The 20487-nt window shown below is 46.0% G+C and overlaps 1 protein-coding gene across 1 annotated transcript in view; it reads left to right on the forward strand.

Annotated features, from left to right (window-relative positions):
- Positions 1–20487, forward strand: part of trak1a (trafficking protein, kinesin binding 1a) — a 282105-nt gene that overhangs the window by 118549 nt on the left and 143069 nt on the right. The window contains exon 3 of the mRNA XM_059945728.1: positions 19818–20012. Within this exon, the coding sequence (XP_059801711.1) occupies positions 20009–20012 (4 nt within the window). The 5' untranslated portion in view covers positions 19818–20008. The remainder of the gene's footprint in view (positions 1–19817; positions 20013–20487) is intronic.

Genomic DNA, 20487 nt, shown 5'->3' on the forward strand with positions numbered 1-20487 from the left:
TATTGTTTTTTTAGTTGTATTTTATTTGTTTTTAAAAGCTTCCCACAGATTTTTGTTACATTGTACACCCTCTTTCGTTTTTATGCTGTGTTTGACTACACTTGTCATCCACAGTTGCCTCATTCTCCCTTTAAATTACACCTTCTTTGCGGTGTATCTATCCTGTTGTGCCTTTCTAATTGCACCCAGAACCTCTAGCCATCTGCTCTGCCATCATCCCTGGGTCACATTCCGATCGGCTTTTGCCAACTCCTCCTTCCTGCCTCTGTAATTTGCTTATTTCCAATGTAATACTGATACATATGATTGTAGCTTCTCCCTCAAACTGCAGGGTGCATTCTATATTATGATCACTGGCTCCTAAGGCTCCCTTTACCTTAAGCTTCCTTGTCAAATATGGTGCATTGCACAATATCCAATCCAGAATAGCCTTTTCCCTAGTGATCTCAACTGCATGCTAATCTAAGAAGCCATCTTGCAGGCAGTCTACAAATTCCTTCTCTGGGATCCAGCACCAACCTAATTTTCCCAGTCTACCTGCATTTTAAAATCCCTATGACTAATGTAAAATTGACCTTTTCACTTGCCTTTTCGATCTGCTTTTGTAATTTGTTGCCCCCATGCTGGCTATTGTTGTGTGTGAAGACTGACGCAAAGTACTCACTGAATTTGTCTTGATTTCGTCGTCTCAGAATACTGCATTTCATTTTTGCTCTCTTTATGGCGTTTTTAGTTAACATCTGTCAGTTTCCTAATCATTTACCCTCCCACTGTTTTTGCTCAATTATGTGCCCACTCTTTTTCTTCATTTGTGAGCCCCAGTTTCCTCATTCTCCCTTTCGAATACTTCTTCATCTTTGCAATTTATTTATCCTGTGCATTCTGAATTTTCCCTAAAAACATGAGCCACTGTTCATCCTTTAAAATGCCCTGGACCTGATCCGAGAAATCCCTGACCACGGCACCTGGGAGGCCACATATCATTTGGGTGTTTCTCTCGTGTCTCCTGTCTGCCCCTCTGTGGAGCTATGGAATTCTCAATCACAACTGCCTCCTCTTCATCTGCCTTCCCTCCTGAGCCAGCCAGACCTGGTTGCTGTGGCTTTTGCCTGGTAGGTCATCACCCCCCAAATAGTGTCCAACATGGTTTACTTATTATTGAGGGGAATGGCCACAGGGATACTCTGCACTGGCTGTCCATTTCCTTTCCATCTCCTGACAGTCACCCAGCTGCCTGCCTCCTGCAACTTCGGGGTGACTACCTTCTATATATCACCTACTCAGTTTCTTGTGCAAGCCAAAGGTAGCAACAGTTCCTTAACACGGTCCCTAAGGAGCTGTAACTGTCAGGGTGACTGCAGAGATCCCTCATCTCTTGTGAAGAACGTGCCATTCCACTGCACTAACCCTGACTCATTCTTTCCGTACCAGCTTTGTATGGGTAGACAAGGAAAAGAAAGGAAACATGATAAACTTGCTTAGATCTTTCAGTTCCTATTGGCTGCATCTCCTGGGTCAAAGCCTGACCACCCCAACACTGGCACTGGCCACAATGGCTGCTTTGCTGAGTGCCTGGTATACTGATACAACTCGGTCCTGAAAGGCCCCAAGCTGTTTCCAAACCTCAGGCCACCTCTCCCACTTGCGGGTGCTTGTGATAATTGAAGACCGCTGAGAAGTCCTGAAAGGCCCCGAGTTCTTCTGAACTTGGTTCCAGCTCTCCCGCAAGCAAGTGCTGCTGATGATTGAAGGGTGCTAAAAAAAAAATCCCAAAAGGACCCAATCTCTTTTTAAATCTCGCGCCACCTCTCCCTCAAGTAAGGGACCACCCTTGGCCCTTACTGTCCTCTGAAAGATTTGCTTATGTAGTACAGTTTGCAGCTGAATCTGAATATCTCACCCATCATCTTACAGAATGTTGAGAGGGGATTTGTGAATAGACATAATTTCTTACGCTAGTTTACATGAAGTCAATAAGCTATGAATGTCAATAATTTTCCAGTCCTCTGTCTAGTGATTCTTGAAGGATCAATACTAGTGATTCCACGATATCTTTAGCTACCTCTTTCAGAACCCTGGGGTGTAGTCCATCTGGTTCAGGTGACTTATCAACCTTCAGAGCTTTCAGCTTCTCCTTGGTGACAGCAACTGCACTCACTTCTGCTGCCTGACATTCTAGCACTTCTGGCATATTGCTGGTGTTTTCCACTGTGAAGACTGATGCAAAATACTTACTGAGTTCTTGCGCCATTTCTGTCCCTCAATATTACCCCCATAGTGTAATTCTTCAGTGATCTGATATCCATTCTTGTCAATCTTTTTTATTCTTCACATATCTGAAAAATCTTTTCCTATCCTGTTTTACATTCTTGGCTAGCTTACCTTCATATTTCATCTTTGCTCTCTTAATAGCCTTTTTAGTGGTTTTGCTATTCAGAATAGCTGATCCCTGAGTGTCTCAACCACAAGCTGCTCTAAAAGGCATAGGCATTCTACAAATTGTCTCTTGGGATCCGATGCTAACTGGGTTTTCCCAAACTACTTACATTTTTTAATACTCCATGATTGTAACATTTCCCTTTGTATCTGCCTTTTCTGTCTTCCCATCTGTCTTTACAGTCAGACGGTTTTAGTGTCCGTGCTTCACTCAGCTGGATGGAAACGTGCAGTGTTTCCCAAAGTGATTGGAGGTTTCTACGGGGGTTTTGTGTGCGATTTGTGTTTGCGAATCAAGAAGCAGTGGCCCCTTTGACATTTGAGTTTGGATAGCCACTGCCGACACTGGTTAGGCATTCCTGTTAATAAAATTGTGCAATTCCAGCAGTGTGTGTGGAGCTGGGTCATTTCAGGCATTCTGTGAGTGAAGAAACCAAGCTAGGGGACTTGGTATTTTCTGATCAGGTGCATTTGTGGATCTGTCTGAGCTGCCTTTATGTCCATGCACACTCGTGTGCCGACAGGTAAAACTTTATTGTAATAGCTTAAATTTCATTAAATCCTCTCTGTTCTGGCTCTTCGGTTTGACTGCAGGACATTGTTCACTCTCTGTTTCCCATGGCCATTTTATCCATGCTCTCCACCTGTCCCCCTCTGATCTGGCTGCATTTCCTGCTTGAGAAATGCCCTCCTGTTGTCTGGCTGCACCTCTCACTCCCTGACTGAGTTCAGGTGTTGTATCCCCACTTTCCTTCCCCCTCTCTAACTGTGGGCAGGAGCAGGGCAGAGCACCTTTAATCAGAGCTGTTGTATTCAGAGTGAAACTGAGCAGCACTTCATGTGAAAGTTGGTGATCAGCTCGTGCCTCTCCCACTAAACGAAGCTGAAAGTTTTCCAGCTTTGTTTCTCTTCAGCACTGTTGTGAGCTCTTTGGTAGCCTCCAGCCATGTGCCTAAAAGACATGGAGAAGGGAAAAGTTTTTTTTTAGCTGCTAATAATAGCTGTGTTCAGACTTATTTTCCAGTTTCACATGTTTAACTGAGGGTCAATCAGTGTCAAATGAAAAATCCCATTGCTTCATGTCATACATTGCATGAAGAAGGCTGTGATGTTGAGTAGCTGTCGTGTTCTGGTTTCAGGACACCACTACAGGAGTTCCTCAGGGCAGTGCACCAGGCTGCCTCATCAAGTTACCGCCCTCCCCAAAAAAGGTTAGTAGTAGGGATCAAACACGAGGAGATCTGCAGATGCTGGAAATCCAAACAACACACAAGATGCTGGTGGAACGCAGCAGGCCAGGCAGCATCGAGAGGGAGAAGCACTGTCGACGTTTCGGGCCGAGACCCTTCGTCAGGACATCGTTAGACATTGGCTTACAACACACACAAGATGCTGGTGAAACACAGCAGGCCAGGCAGCATCTATAGGGAGAAGCACTGTCGACGTTTCGGGCCGAGACCCTTTGTCAGTCCCTATAGATGCTGCATTCCACCAGCATTTTGTGTGTGTTGTTTGAATTTCCAACATCTGCAGATTTCCTTGTGTCCAGGCTATTTCAACTTCTCCCAAACTTGCAACCTCCGCCATCAAGGAGGGCAAAGGCATCAAGGGCAGGAAACACTACCTTCCGCCTCTTGATGCCCCTCCAAGTGGCACAGCACCCAAACTTGGGCAGTTCTTCGTCATCGCTGTGTCAAGATCTTGCGCTCCCTGGGCATCAGCACTGGGAGGATCTTCAGCAGAAAGTCTACACCAGTCCAAGAAGGTGCCTCTCTTCACTTCTCAGGCATATTTGTGGATGGGTTAACAACTGCAGGCTGATAATGTTTAGATCACAAAAATGTTATTTATAAATCAAAGGTAACTCATCTACAAAGCTTTGCTCTAATCACAATTGTAATTGACGTCTTTAAAGAAGGCATTGATTAAGGCAGCTGCTGGAAGCTGGAGGAGCCTATGCTATGTGATAGACAGGTGGAAAAAGGAAGCATCAGCTTTGTGTGTGGTCTTTATACAGTCAGGGAATTGATAAACCATGTGCTGAACACTGTTGCATTGCTTGATCCAACCCACTGTGTTCCCTTGCTTTTTTCCAAGACACTATTTTGAAGCAGCATTTCTGAAAATGGAATTTCAAGAGCACTGGGAAGAAAAAAGACTCAGTAATTTTTGTAATCCAGGCCAGTCGTTAAATTTAGCAGTCTGAAGAAAGGATGTCCTGAGCTTCTGAATTCAGGGTTTTGTGAAAATCTGCTGTGGAACCAAATTCGAAACTGGTTGAGAAAGGTCTTGCTCTTTTGTACACAATGCAGTTGTCTTCTGAAGTCCGTTTTGAGTTTTAGTTCATCTTGCCTAGCAATTGGTGTTTAACAAAGGGATTTGAAGGATCTGTGTGTGTATTTCATTCCCATAACTCAAATTAAACTGGTTAAAGTAGTGCTGCCTGCCCTTCCACAATGAATACATATTCACTCTGACCCAGCTTGCTGGCTGATGGTGCACGTTGCTGGGTGAAGTGAACAAGAATATTTTGTGGCATGCTCCTTTGATGTTAATATTTCCATTCCTTGTGAGACTCAGCACCAGAGCCAAGATTCCCAACTTATCCTGAGCGGTACAGCAGGGCTAAGCTGCCGTTTCATGAGGTAGAAATGCATCTTGCATCTGGTTGTGTAACCTTTTGAGGATTTATGATGGTACACCACTGTAATTTTCAATAACCCTTTAACTTTTTACAACTGCAAGACCCTGCTGGACATTAAGTACTGCAGGCCCTCCCCATCAGCGAGTTGCTCGCTGGCTGAGAAGCTGAAGGAACTGAAGGCGCGGCTCATGTTCCTGCCTGTGTTGAGGTGTTTGAGGTGTCGGCACTGAGCAGTCTAACAGTGAGCGCAGGACCCTGTTCATGTGGAATGCTGCAAGTCCGATTCACTGATTTGTTGGTGGATGGTGGGGAAACTGTGGCCTCAGTCGTAGTGAGGACTAGGCCCAGAGAGGGGCATCAAAGTTGGTGCACTCTACCACAGACAGCATGGTGTGATGTCCAATCTGGAGTTAGTGCTGCCCCCTCGTGTTCGCTTGGCATAAGACAAGCTGTATTGTGTTTGACTGCACTAAGGGTCTTGGATTATATTTCTTTTGTGCGACTGTATTTTACTGATATCTTACATGTGTTTTGTGCTGTGTGTGACTGTTGGTACTGTCTTTTACACCTTGGCCCTGGAGTAACACTGTTTTGTTTGGCTGTTTTCATGGTTAGTCATATAGGGTTGAATGACAATTAAACTTTCACTTGAACTTAAGTGTTGTCTGTATCTGCATTTGAAAAAATGTTATTTATGGAGCTCTTTCAAATGAATTGAGCAGTCAAAAGTTGTACCCAATGTCCTAACTCAGGCTATGTCCACTTGGCCCATCAATGTTGTGGTTATTGTCCTACAGAGAGTTCTGTTTAATAATAACTTACTGCCTGCTGTGATTGGGGCAGCACCGAGGGCTCTTCATCTCCCTGGTGTTCAGGGCTTTCCACATCATGCCTGTAGCTTCCTCTTGGTTATCACTTCCGTCAGCCATGCATTGTTGTTTTCTTTTGTTTGAGCAGTCAGGGTTGTTAACCCTGAGCTGAACCCCAGAACCTGGAGGACCATGGACTGGCGACTACCCTTTGACCTGTTTGGTATGAGTGACCCTACCGAGAGCCAAAGCATAAAGCCCTGACTTCACCCGGTATTGCTCTCTCGGTCTTTGATGCACACAAGCCTCCAAACCTCAACAAGGTTATGGTCCTCTCAGAGGTAAATAATAATACCACAAACTTTGAAAAATTGTATCTTTTCAAGTTACCCAATATTCTCACTGTCTTTAGATCCTCTGGTCCCACATCCCTCCATATCTCTGTAGCACTCTCGAACCCCCACACCCTCCGGAGTTCTGTAACTTCCTCCAACTCACATCTTGCAATCTTTAACCTCTCCCATCAGTTCCCACACTCTCCCTGCCTTTCTATCTCCCCAGTCCTTATGCCTTCCATTTCTCTGACTCCCCACGGCAATGAAACACCCCTCCCTTGTCTCTGGGCCTCCCCCGCCTCTGTAAACTCTGCCTCCAACTCCGTGATCAACTCCTGTTTCTGCTTGCTGTCTTTCCACATTTGCTGAATGCCCCTCCCATTGACAGCTGTACGAACAGCTCCTGAAGCCCCAACTTACTTTCTAAGTCTCTGCTCTTTCTCTCTTGCCTATCATCCTGTAAAATGATCTGGTGAAATACCAACTATTTACTTGTGCAGCTCTGTGCCATTGTGTTGTGGCTCAAATAGCTGAGCTGGAAGAATCAGATTTATTATCACTGACTTGAATGATGTGAAATGTGAAATGTGATTTTGGATCACCACAGATGTAGCCAGCAGACTGTGAATCTCCTGGTTTCACCAGGGTCTCTGGTTTGGGAAGACTCAGTATGTTCTAGGCACACAGTCATTCATGCATGTTTTGATGCAGTGGCTGATGACCGTGGCATATTCATTCAGATCTGAAGATAAATCCTTAAGTGCAATCTAACCTCCGACCTCCTCTGACCGTACCTTCAGGGTTCTCACCACTCGTGTTGCAGTCCTTGGACTTTGCCTGTATGCCAGGAGTTTTATGCAAACTGCAAATAAAAATGATACCGAGAACATGACCTGTAAAGTGAGTCTATGGGTCGTAGAATCAGTTCGGAGTTGTGATGAATGAATTTATCCATGTTGGTCCAGGGGCCTGATGGATGTTGGGTAGTTTTAGAACTTCCTGCCCAATGGTGGTAGCGAAAAGAGGGCACTGCTTGAATGGTGGGGAACTTCGATGGATGTTGCTTTCTGGTGGCAGTTTGGTGGGGAGAGCATTGCTTGTGATGAAGTGGGCTGTATCCAGCACGTGCTGAGGATCTCCTGATTTGTTAACACTAAAGAATTTAAAGCTTCTGACCTCTCCACCTTGATTCACCTGACGACGTGTACTTCTGGCTTCTTCCTGGCGTAGTCGATAATCAGCTCTTTGGTTTTGCTGACATCAAGCTAGTTTGGTTAAAGTCTCCCACAATGATTCATGAAGTGTCAGCTTGATATCTAATAGGGCTGGGAGGGAAAAGCTGGGCAGTACCACCGATAGTCAACATAATGAGAAGGTATGGTGTTTGGATCTGCTCTAATGGGAATGGCGGCAGTAGTAGAACATGAAGGGTTAATTTTTGTTGTCTTGACAATGGCCATTCAGAAATGAATTGGTACTGGCCAAGAATGAGCTCCTTGTTAGCAAAGCAGAGAATGGCATGAGGAATCCTGATCACTGTGGCTTGCTTTTCACAGAACTCCAGCAATGTTGTACATTCCTGTCCTTGCAGAGAATAGGTACTGAGGAATCCACGGAGTTTAGCTTGGCTACCTGGGCCAGTGCATATCCCATTGACAAAAAGCATGTCCACTATCGTCTAGAGGAAAAGAAAGTTGCTGTGTGATACCATTGCGTAGTTTAAAACCAACTGAGAGGATGTTCTTGTTGTAAAAAGGCTATTAATCCTACAAGTACAATTGCACGATATTTTACACAAAATGCTGGTGGAACACAGCAGGCTAGGCAGCATCTATAGGGAGAAGCACTGTCGACGTTTTGGGCCGAGACCCTTCATCAGGACTAACCAAAAGGAAAGATACTAAGAGATTTGAAAGTAGAGGGGGGAGGGGGAAATGCGAAATGATAGGAGAAGACCGGAGGGGGGGGGGATGAAGCTAAGAGCTGGAAAGGTGATTGGCGAAAGTGATACAGAGCTAGAGAAGGGAAAGGATCATGGGACGGGAGGCCTCGGGAGAAAGAAAGGGGGAGGGGGGGAGCACCAGAGGGAGATGGAGAACAGGCAAACAACTAAATATGTCAGGGATTGGGTAAGAAGGGGAGGAGGGGCATTAACGGAAGTTAGAGAAGTCAATGTTCATGCCATCAAGTTGGAGGCTACCCAGCCGGTATATAAGGTGTTGTTCCTCCAACCTGAGTTTGGCTTCATCTTGACAGTAGAGGAGGCTATGGATAGACATATCAGAATGGGAATGTGATGTGGAATTAGAATGTGTGGCCACAGGGAGATCCTGCTTTCTCTGGCGGACCGAGTGTAGGTGTTCAGGGAAACGGTCTCCCAGTCTGCGTCGGGTCTCACCAATATATAAAAGGCCACACCGGGAGCACCGAACGCAGTATACCACACCAGCCGACTCACAGGTGAAGTGTCGCCTCACCTGAAAGGACTGTCTGGGGCCCTGAATGGTGGTGAGGGAGGAAGTGTAAGGGCAGGTGTAGCACTTGTTCTGCTTACAAGGATAAGTGCCAGGAGGGAGATCGGTGGGAAGGGATGGGGGGGGGGGGGGGAACGAGTGGACAAGGGAGTCGCGTAGGGAGCAATCCCTGCAGAAAGAAGAAAGTGGGGGGAGGGAAAAATGTGTTTGGTGGTGGGATCCCGTTGGAGGTGGCAGAAGTCACATTTTTCCCTCCCCCCCCCCCCCCCGAACACCTACACTCGGTCCGCCAGAAAAAGCAGGATCTCCCAGTGGCCACACATTCTAATTCCACGTCCCATTCCCATTCTGATATGTCTGTCCATTGCCTCCTCTACTGTCAAAATGAATCCACACTCAGATTGGAGGAACAACACCTTGTATACCAGCTGGGTAGCCTCCAACCTGATGGCATGAACATTGACTTCTCTAACTTCCATTAATGCCCCTCCTCCCCTTCTTACCCCATCCCAGATATATTCAGTTGTCTGCCTGTTCTCCACCTCCCTCTGGTGCTTCCCCCCCCCTTTCTTTCTCCCGACACCTCCCGTCCCATGATCCTTTCCCTTCTCCAGCTCTGTATCACTTTCGCCAATCACCTTTCCAGCTCTTAGCTTCACCCCCCACCCCCTCCGGTCTTCTCCTATCATTTCGCATTTCCCCTCCCCCCACTACTTTCAAATCTCTTACTATCTTTCCTTTCAGTTAGTCCTGACGAAGGGTCTTGGCCCGAAACGTCAACAGTGCTTCTCCCTATAGATGCCGCCTGGCCTGCTGTGTTCCACCAGCATTTTGTGTGTGTTGTTGTTTGAATTTATGCCCTGATTTGGAATCACTTGGGTAACTTCAGAATATAGAATATAAAACACTACAGCGCAGTGCAGGGCCTTGGGCTCACATTGTTATGTTGGCCTTTTAACATACTAAGATCAATCTAACCCTTCCCTCCTACATCAGTCTTGATTTTTTCTATCTTCTGTGTACCTAAGAGTTTTTAAAATGCCCCTGTGCACTCAGCATTCTCTGTGTAAAGAATTCATCTCTGACATCCACCCTCTACTTTCCTCCAGTCACCTTAAAACTATGCACCTTAGTATTATCTATTTCAGTCCTGGGAAAGTCTTTGGCTGTCCACACTACCTATCTTCTAAGAGTGTTACCTTCCATCTTTCTTTGCTGTGAAGAGCAAAGCCCGCGCTTGCTCAACCATTCCTCATTGGTCATTCTCTCTAATCCCGAAAACATCCTGGTAAATGTGCTCCGGATCCTCTCCGAAGCCTCTACAGCGTTCCTATAGTGAGATGACCAGAACCTGACATGGAAAGGTTGAGAGGAAATGCTTCCAAAGAGATGTGTTGGAAGTATTTCTGCAAGAGTAGTTTATAAAGTTGGAAGTTGTGTATGAAGCAAGCTTTAATATTACTCAACCATATTACTGAAGTCAACAAATTCCAATAAGAAAACACAAAAGTCTGCAGATGCTGCAATCTGGACCAACAAACTAGGTGCAGCAGGAAATTTGTGGTCAGGCAGCATCTGAGAAGGGAAATGGGTAGTCGGCATTTTGAATAGAGACCTTTCATTAGGCAATTTTTCTGCGAGTTGCAGTATGCTATTTTTAGCTTGTAGTATGGACTCTCAGTGCCTTCCCCACTGAAACATGTTGAGCTGTAGTTGGACACACAGGCAAGATCTCCAAGCTTTCCTGGCGTCTGTCTTCCCTGAGCATGCTCACTTTGCTTCTCCTCTCCTGATTGTGCACTGAACGTACCAGTTTTGCTTCTATCACTGGTTCTTGAGGGAATTCTCATGCTTTGTGCAGTTCGACAAAAGGCTAAAGAAGTATTCTTGTTCCTTTTTGCAATTGTTTTCCAAATGTGTCAGCAATTTGATCAAAAGGTTGTTGGTGCAAACAGGTCCTTAAGCCATCGACATTCTGAGTAGATCTCCTAAATCTGGGCATTTTGAGGTTTAATGTGATCTAGATGACTAAATCGATGATGCTGGCTTCATTTACTGCTCGGGCAGTCTGGGAGGGTGAGCCCACTTTTGATATTCCCTACTTTCTTCTTCATCACCAAGATTGTCTTGTTTCCTGTCAGTCTGAAATTGTCCATTTCAGACTGCTGGAAGCATTTTTTTCCATCTAAGAATTCTGAAGTTTTGTATTTCCAAACACAGTCAACAGTGGATGTTTAATCACTGAGTGCATTGAGAAAATCCCCCAGAACCTCCAATAAAAAAACCTTCAGCTATCTGAAAAAAAGTTTGTTGGCAGATCAAAATTTGATTTGGTACAAAGCTAACAGTTTACTGGCCAGTGGTGATTCCAGCTTCTGACACCTAGACTACGCATAACAGTGTACATTTCCCACTCCCAATTGTCCACTCGGGGAGGATCTTGGCCCAAAACAACTGTTCTCTTCCCTCCACAGACGCTGCCTGACTTGCTATGTTGCACCAGATTTTAGTGCGTTACTTGAGATTTCCACCTGCACAATCTCTGGCATTGATACCCAGGGTTTAAGGCCTTCTGTTTGCCGAGAGATAGACAGTATAGAAATAGAGCCTTTCACCCAACTGATTCAGGCCGACCATGATTCCCAACTCATCTGCTCCCATTTCTAGTGTTTAGTCCACATCCCTAAACACTTACCTGGTCAATGTACCTGTCCACGTTCCCTTTGAACATTGTTGTACCTGTCCACGTTACCCTTGAACATTTTTGTACCTGTCCACGTTTCATTTGTGTGTGGCTGTACCTGTCCACGTTCCCCTTGAACATTGTTGTACCTGTCCACGTTCCCTTTGAACATTGTTGTACCTGTCCACGTTACCCTTGAACATTGTTGTACCTGTCCATGATCCCTTTGTGTGTGGCTGTACCTGTCCACGTTCCCCTTGAACATTGTTGTATCTGTCCACGTTCCCTTTGTGTGTGGCTGTACCTGTCCACGTTCCCCTTGAACATTGTTGTACCTGTCCACGTTCCCTTTGTGTGTGGCTGTACCTGTCCACGTTCCCTTTGAACATTGTTGTACCTGTCCACGTTCCCTTTGTGTGTGGCTGTACCTGTCCACGTTCCCTTTGAACATTGTTGTACCTGTCCACGTTCCCTTTGTGTGTGGCTGTACCTGTCCACGTTCCCTTTGAACATTGTTGTACCTGTCCACGTTCCCTTTGTGTGTGGCTGTACCTGTCCACGTTCCCCTTGAACATTGTTGTATCTGTCCACGTTCCCTTTGTGTGTGGCTGTACCTGTCCACGTTCCCCTTGAACATTGTTGTACCTGACCACATTCCCCTTGAACATTGCTGTACCTGTCCACGTTCCCCTTGAACATTGTTGTACCTGTCCACGTTCCCCTTGAACATTGTTGCACCTGTCCACGTTCCCCTTGAACATTGTTGTACCTGTCCACGTTCCCTTTGAACATTGTTGTACCTGTCCACGTTACCCCTGAACATTGTTGTATCTGTCCACGTTCCCTTTGTGTGTGGCTGTACCTGTCCACGTTCCCCTTGAACATTGTTGTACCTGTCCACGTTCCCTTTGTGTGTGGCTATACCTGTCCACGTTCCCCTTGAACGTTGTTGTACCTGTCCACGTTCCCTTTGAACATTGTTGTACCTGACCACATTCCCCTTGAACGTTGTTGTACCTGTCCACGTTCCCTTTGAACGTTGTTGTACCTGTCCACGTTCCCTTTGAACGTTGTTGTACCTGTCCATGTTCCCCTTGTGTGTGGCTGTACCTGTCCACGTTCCCCTTGAACATTGTTGTATCTGTCCACGTTCCCTTTGTGTGTGGCTGTACCTGTCCACGTTCCCCTTGAACATTGTTGTACCTGTCCACGTTCCCTTTGTGTGTGGCTGTACCTGTCCACGTTCCCTTTGAACATTGTTGTACCTGTCCACGTTCCCTTTGTGTGTGGCTGTACCTGTCCACGTTCCCTTTGAACATTGTTGTACCTGTCCACGTTCCCTTTGTGTGTGGCTGTACCTGTCCACGTTCCCTTTGAACATTGTTGTACCTGTCCACGTTCCCTTTGTGTGTGGCTGTACCTGTCCACGTTCCCCTTGAACATTGTTGTATCTGTCCACGTTCCCTTTGTGTGTGGCTGTACCTGTCCACGTTCCCCTTGAACATTGTTGTACCTGACCACATTCCCCTTGAACATTGCTGTACCTGTCCACGTTCCCCTTGAACATTGTTGTACCTGTCCACGTTCCCCTTGAACATTGTTGCACCTGTCCACGTTCCCCTTGAACATTGTTGTACCTGTCCACGTTCCCTTTGAACATTGTTGTACCTGTCCACGTTACCCCTGAACATTGTTGTATCTGTCCACGTTCCCTTTGTGTGTGGCTATACCTGTCCACGTTCCCCTTGAACGTTGTTGTACCTGTCCACGTTCCCTTTGAACATTGTTGTACCTGACCACATTCCCCTTGAACGTTGTTGTACCTGTCCACGTTCCCTTTGAACGTTGTTGTACCTGTCCACGTTCCCTTTGAACGTTGTTGTACCTGTCCATGTTCCCCTTGTGTGTGGCTGTACCTGTCCACATTCCCTTTGCACGTGGCTGTACTTGTCCACGTTCCCTTTGCGCGCGGCTGCACCCGTCCGCGTTCCCTTTGCGCACGGCTGCACCCGTCCGCGTTCCCTTTGCGCACGGCTGTACTTGTCCACGTTCCCTTTGCGCGCGGCTGTACTTGTCCACGTTCCCTTTGCGCGCGGCTGCACCCGTCCGCGTTCCCTTTGCGCGCGGCTGTACTTGTCCACGTTCCCTTTGCGCGCGGCTGCACCCGTCCGCGTTCCCTTTGCGCACGGCTGCACCCGTCCGCGTCCCCTTTGCGCACGGCTGTACTTGTCCACGTTCCCTTTGCGCGCGGCTGTACTTGTCCACGTTCCCTTTGCGCGCGGCTGCACCCGTCCGCGTTCCCTTTACGCGCGGCTGTACTTGTCCACGTTCCCTTTGCGCGCGGCTGCACCCGTCCGCGTTCCCTTTGTGCACGGCTGCACCCGTCCGCGTTCCCTTTGCGCGCGGCTGCACCCGTCCGCGTTCCCTTTGCGTGCGGCTGCACCTGTCTGAACCACTTTCTCTGGCAGCTCGTTCCCTATTCTGATCACCTGGGTGATGAAAGGTTTTCCCCCAGTTCCTATCAAATATTTCCCCGTCTCACATGAACTTCTGTCCTCTAGTTCTTTGTTCCCCAGCCCTTGGAAAAGTACTATGTACATTGACTATCTATTCCCCTCGAAACTTTACACACCACTGTCAGATCATTCCTTATTCTGCTGGGCTCCAATGGAAACATTCCCCACCTGTCCATCTCTTTCCATATCTCAGTCCTGACAATGTTCTTTTAAATGCCTTGTGCATACCTTCCGACTTAATGGCATTTTTCCGGAATTGAATGGAATTGACTGTATTTCTGACATCCTTCATATACATGAGGAGTAAAAGTCTTTACATTACGTCTCTGCAGAGTGCTGTGTTTGTGTTTGTTCCCATACCAGGCAGTGATGCAGCCAGTCAAGATGCTCTCAATTGTGCCCAGTAGAAAGTCCTTGGGATTTGGTGGACCATACCAAACTTTTTCAGCTGTCTGAGATGGAAGAGGTGCTGTTGTGCTTTTTTCACCACACGGCTGGTATGTACAGACCACATGAGATACTCGGTGATGTGTATGCCAAGGAACTTAAAGCTGCTCACCTTCTCAACCCCAGATCCATTGATGTCAATGGGGGTTAGCCTGTCTCCATTCCTCCTGTAATCCACACCCAGCTCATTTGTTTTTGTGACATAGAGGGAGAGGTTGTTTTCTTGACACCACTGTGTCAGGGTGATGACTTCTTCCCTGTAGGCTGCCTCATTATTATTTGAGGTTGGGCCAATTTGTGTAGTATTAGCAGATTGGAGCTATGGGTTGGACACAGTCATGTGTATACAGAGAGTAAAGGAGGGGGCTTAGGACACAGCCCTGAGGGGCATCTGTGTTGAGGGTCAGAGGGGCAGAGGAGAGGGAGCCCACTCTTACCATCTGCCAGCGATTGGATGGGAAGTCCAGGATCCAGCTAAACAAAACAGGGTGAAGTTCGAGGTCTCTGAGCTTCTTGTCGAGCCTGGATGTAATTATGGTGTCGAATGCTGATCTGTAGTCCAAGAACAGCATTCTCACATGAGCATCTGTCTTCTCCAGGTGTGTAAGGACGGTGTGTAGAGCTGTGGCTATTGCATCATCTGTTGATTGGTTTTGTTAGAAACATAGAAAGCCTACAGTACAATACAGGCCCTTCGGCCCACAAAGCTGTGCCAAACATGTCCTTAGAACTACCTTTGCTTACCCACAGCCCTCTATTTTTCTAAGCTCCATGTATTTATCCAAAAGTGTCTTAAAAGACTCTATCGAATCTGCCACCACCACCATGGCCGGCAGCCCATTCCACGCACTCACCACTCTCTGAGTAAAAGAACTTACCCTGACATCTCCTCTGTACCTATTCCCCAGCACCTTAAACCTGTGTCCTTTTGTGGCAGCCATTTCAGCCCTGGGAAAAAGCCTCTGACTATCCACATGATCAATGCCTCTTATAATCTTATACAGGTCACCTCTCATCCTCTGTCGCTCCAAGGAGAAAAGGCCGAGTTCATTCAACCTATTCTCATAAGGCATGTTCTATGCACCCTTTCTATGGTTTCCACATCCTTCCTGTAGTGATGTGACCAGAACTGAGCACAGTACTCCAAGTGGGGTCCGACCAGGGTCCTATATAGCTGCAACATTACCTCTCAGCTCCTAAACCCAATCCCACAATTGATGGCCAATACACCATAACCACTGCCTTAACCACAGAGTCAACCTGCGCAGCAGCTTTGAGTATCCTAGGAACTCGAACCCCAAGATCCCTCTGATCAACCACACTACCAAGAGTCTTACCATTAATATTATATTCTGCCATTGTATTTGACCTACCAAAATGAACCACCTCACACTTATCTGGGTTGAACTCCATCTGTCACTTCTCAGCCCAGTTTTGCATCCTATCAATGTCCTGCTGTAACCTCTGACAGCCCTCCACACTACCCACAACACCTCCAACCTTTGAGTCATCAGCAAATATACTAACTCATCCCTCCACTTCCTCATCCAGGTCATTTATAAAAATTACGAAGAGTAGGGGTCCCAGAACAGATGCCTGAGGCACTCCACTGGTCACTGACCTCCATGCAGAATATGACTGGTCTACAACCACTCTTTTCCCTCTGTGGGCAAGCCAGTTCTGGATCCATAAAGCAATGTCCCCTTGGATCCCATGCCTCCTTACTTTCTCAATAAGCCTTGCATGGGATGCCTTATCAAATGCCTTGCTGAAATCCATATACATCTACACTACATCTCAATCTCTACCTTCATCAATGTGTTTAATCACATCCTCAAACAATTCAATCAGGCTTGTAAGGCACAACCTGCCCTTGACAAAGCCATGCTGACTGTTCCTAATCATATTATGCCTCTCCAAATGTTCATAAATCCTGTCTCTCAGGATCTTCCCCATCAACTTACCAACCACTGAAGTAAGACTCACTGGTCTATAGTTTCCTGGGCTATCTCTACTCCCTCTCTTGAATGAAGGAACAACATCCACAACCCTCCAATCCACTAGAACCTCTCCTGTCCACATTGATGATGCAAAGATTATCGCCAGAGGCTCAGCAATCTCTTCCCTCTCTTCCCACAGTAGCCTGGGGTACATCCCGTCCAGTCCCGGTGACTTATCCAACTTGATGTTTTCCAAAAGCTCCAGCTCATCCTCTTCCTTAATATCTACATGCTCAAGCTTTTTTAATCTGCTGTTTGTCATGCCTACTATTGCCAAGATTCTTTCCCAAAGTGAATACTGAAGCAAAGTATTCATTAAGTACCTCTGCCATCTCCTCTGGTTCCATATACACTTTTCCACTGACACACTTGATTGTTCTTATTTTCTTTTATCCTCTTGTTTTTCACATACTTGTAGAATTCCTTGGGGTTTTCCTTAATCCTGTCTGCCAAGGCCTTCTCATGGCCCCTTCTGGCTCTCCTAATTTAATTCTTATACATCTTCCTGCTAGCCTTATAATCTTCTAGATCTCTAACATTACCTAGTTATTTGTGCCTTTCGTAAGCTCTTCTTTTCTTCTTGACTAGATTTACACCAGCCTTTGTACACCACGGTGTCTCTCTTAAGCGTTTTCTTAAATTTCTTATACTCTTCAAGTACTTCATTTGTTCCTTGCTGCCAAAAACCTGTTACACACCTCTTTTTTCTTAATATTTCTTGAAAACCAAGATTCCCTAAATCTATTATTCTTGCCTTTTATTCTGACAGGAGCATGCAAACTCAGTACTCTCAAAACTTCACTTCTGAGGGCCTCCCTCTTAACGAGTACGCCTTTTCCAGAAACAATCCATCCCAATCCACTATCCAGATCCTTTCTGATAGCATCAAAATTGACCTTTCTCCTATTTAGAATCTCAACCTGAGGACTGGAACTATCCTTCTTCATCAATTATCTTGACACTAATGGAATTATGATCATTAGATGCAAAGTGTCAGCTTACACACCTATCATCTGCCCTGTCTCGTTCCCCAATCAGAGATCCAATATCCTACTGTCTCCAGTTGGGACCTCTATATATTAATTAAGGAAACTTTCCTGAACACATTTGACAAACTTTCTCCCATTTATCCCTGTTATAGTATGGGAGTCCTAGTTAACATGTTGAAAGTTCAAATCACTCACTATCATATTCGTTCTTACATTTCTGGCAAACGTCTGCTATCTAGATTCGTTCCTGTTAATTCTGCTGACTTGAGTGGCCTATAATATTAATGTGGTCATAACTTTCTTATTCCTCAGCTTTACTCATATAGCATCAGTAGGTGAGCTGTCCAGGCCTCAGGCTGTTCTGTCTGAGCACTTCCATTACATTTTAGTAATGCTCCCCGCACCCCATCCACCCTGCTGTATCGTGTCTAAAACAACAGACTCCCGTAACAGTGACAAGCATGAGAATTTCTGCAGATGCTGGAAATCCAAAACAACAGACTGAAAGTGCTGGAGGAACTCAGCAGGTCAGAAAACGTCTATGGAAAAGACTGAACAGTGAGCTGCCAGTCCTGCTCCTCCTGCAACCAGGCTATAATGTCAGAATTCCACACACTGATCCTGCTCTAAGCTCATCTGCTGTACCCACAATACCCTTTGCATTGAAATAGACACAACTCAGGACATTAACTGTACCGTGCTTATTGTTTAAATTTCTGTCTTTGTACATAGGTTTAATGACATCTTTCTCCACAACCACTCCACTATTTGCCTGGCAGTCTGGCTCCCACCCCCCGCAACTCTAGTTCAAACCCGCTGGAGTAGCATGAGCAAGGATGTTGGTTCTCCTCCTGTTCAGGTGCATACCATTCCATCTGTACAGGCCACACCTTCCTTGAAGGAGAGCCCAATTATCCAAAAATCTGAAGCCTTTCCAGCACCGCCTCCTTTGCCACACGCTAAGCTGTATTACCTTCCTACTTCTGACATCACTAGCATGCGGCACAGGTAGCATTCCTGTCAGCTCACTGGCAGAACTCCCGTTGCAGGACCTACCTGTGTCACTGGTACCGACATGATGCTCACACTCCTGTTTAAGAATGCTAGGTGTCTGTGACCCTGGCACTTGGGAGGCAATGCACCATCTAGGAATCTCATTCTCATCCACAGAGCCTCCTGTTTGCCCCCCTACCCGAACTGATGGATCCCCTATCACTACAGCTTGCCATTCTCCCCCCACCCCACCCACTTCCCTTCCGAGTTATGAAGTGCCACAGCCCTGAAAGCTTGCTTTCTTCTGATTCCGAGATATTATCCCAGTTCCACGTGCTCTAATCTTGTTGATTTATCTCCCTTGTTGAAAGCCTTTCATGCGTTCAGGTGCATGATCTCAAAGTCAAAGTTGAGTTTATTGTCACGTGCACAACTGTGTCACAAGTACAGGTCTCAAAGAAAAATTACTTGCATCACAGACACACAGCGCCAGATCAGCAGCATTCACAAAATGAGCAATAAATTATAACAATATATTATTGTTGATGATATGTTTTATAAGAACGAACACAATTAGAATGAAACTGCCCACTGCTGCTCTAATGAGATGTGATTAGTGTTGTACTGTTAGTTCAAGAACTGAATGGCTGAGCTGTTCTTGAATTTAATGGCGTGTGACTTAAGGCTTCTGTACCCTCCTGCTGGGTGTTGGCCATGAGAAGATGGCATAGGCTGGATGGTGGGGATCTTTGATGGATGTTGCCATAGATGAGGAGAGAGATGCCGATGATGTACTGGGCGGAGTTGACTATACTCTGCAGATTCCTGCGTTTCTCTGGTTTTGAATTGCCATTCCAGTTCATGATGCAGCTATTCAGGATACTTTCAGCTGTACATCTGCAGGAGTTTGGTAGTGCGTTTGGTGATGTGCTGAACCCCCCAAACTCTTTGGAAAGTAAAGTGCTTTCTGACGTGCTGGGCCCAGGACAGGCCAAATATCCTTGTCGACTCTGCTTGAGTTTGCAGTTCTTGTCGTGTATTACTGAAGCTGGTGTAGAGGTGGTAAATCCATTCAAGTTGCTAATGGATCTGATTTGCACTGCCTTGTTATTTCATGGATCATATTTGATTTGTATTTAGGTACTGTATATTTGCATACTCTGAAAGTATTAATGAAATGTTTTTCTCTTTATCCTGCCTGATTTTGAATTCTGGGGGATTTCTTTCATGTATCTGGCTGCTGAAACAGTTTGAGAACCTCTCTAACTGTTTCTTGACAAGAACTAATTCAGGAGGGCGGTGGTGGGACCACAGAAATCAGGAGATGTTTACAACTTTCTTTAAGGCCAGCAGCAAACAATGGGACTTCACAACTGGCAGCCAAGGAGATGCCAGGATAGATTCAGGGTAAAGAGGCCTGCCCCTAACCCATATCCGAGGTTATTTCCAAAGCCTCCTGAAATAACACTACCCTTTTGCTTTCTCCATCAGATGTGTGCAACAGTACCAACCTTCCGGAAGTTGAAATCATCAGTCTCCTGGAAGAACAGCTGCCTCATTACAAGCTAAGAGCCGATACAATTTATGGTTATGATTATGATGACTGGCTTCATACACCCCTCATATCTCCAGACGTTAATATCGACCTCACCAATGAACAAATAGAAGAGACACTAAAATACATGCGTAAGTGGTTGATGGCATTTACCTTGTCAGATTTGGGAGAAATTTGGTTCTTGTGGGAAACTGAAAGTTGACTGGGGGGTGGGGGTGGGGGGGGAGTGGGTGTTGGGCATGTAAATCAAATCAAACATCAGTGAGGTTTTCTATGTGCTGTTTGTCAGGTATTCAGCCTTTGAACTGAACTTAGTAAACTGCATATTAAAGACATAACAAAAAGGATCTGAAGCTGCTTAACTGGTCATTTTTCAAAAAAATGTATCAGTAATAATTTCACTCCATCCTTGTCATTCTTGTCTCCCCAATTATTTAACAGTAACTCATTCTGTCTATCAACTTCCCCATTCTCCACACCGGGGTCAATTAACCCACAAACCTGAGTGATCTTAGACTGGGAAAGAGAATTGGGGCACCTGAGGGAAACCCAAATGGTCACAGGGAGAATATGTGAACTCCATGCGGACAACACCAGATTGAACTT

This window comes from Hypanus sabinus, chromosome 20, assembly GCF_030144855.1.
Source record: "Hypanus sabinus isolate sHypSab1 chromosome 20, sHypSab1.hap1, whole genome shotgun sequence".
In the NCBI taxonomy this organism is placed as follows: domain Eukaryota; kingdom Metazoa; phylum Chordata; class Chondrichthyes; order Myliobatiformes; family Dasyatidae; genus Hypanus; species Hypanus sabinus.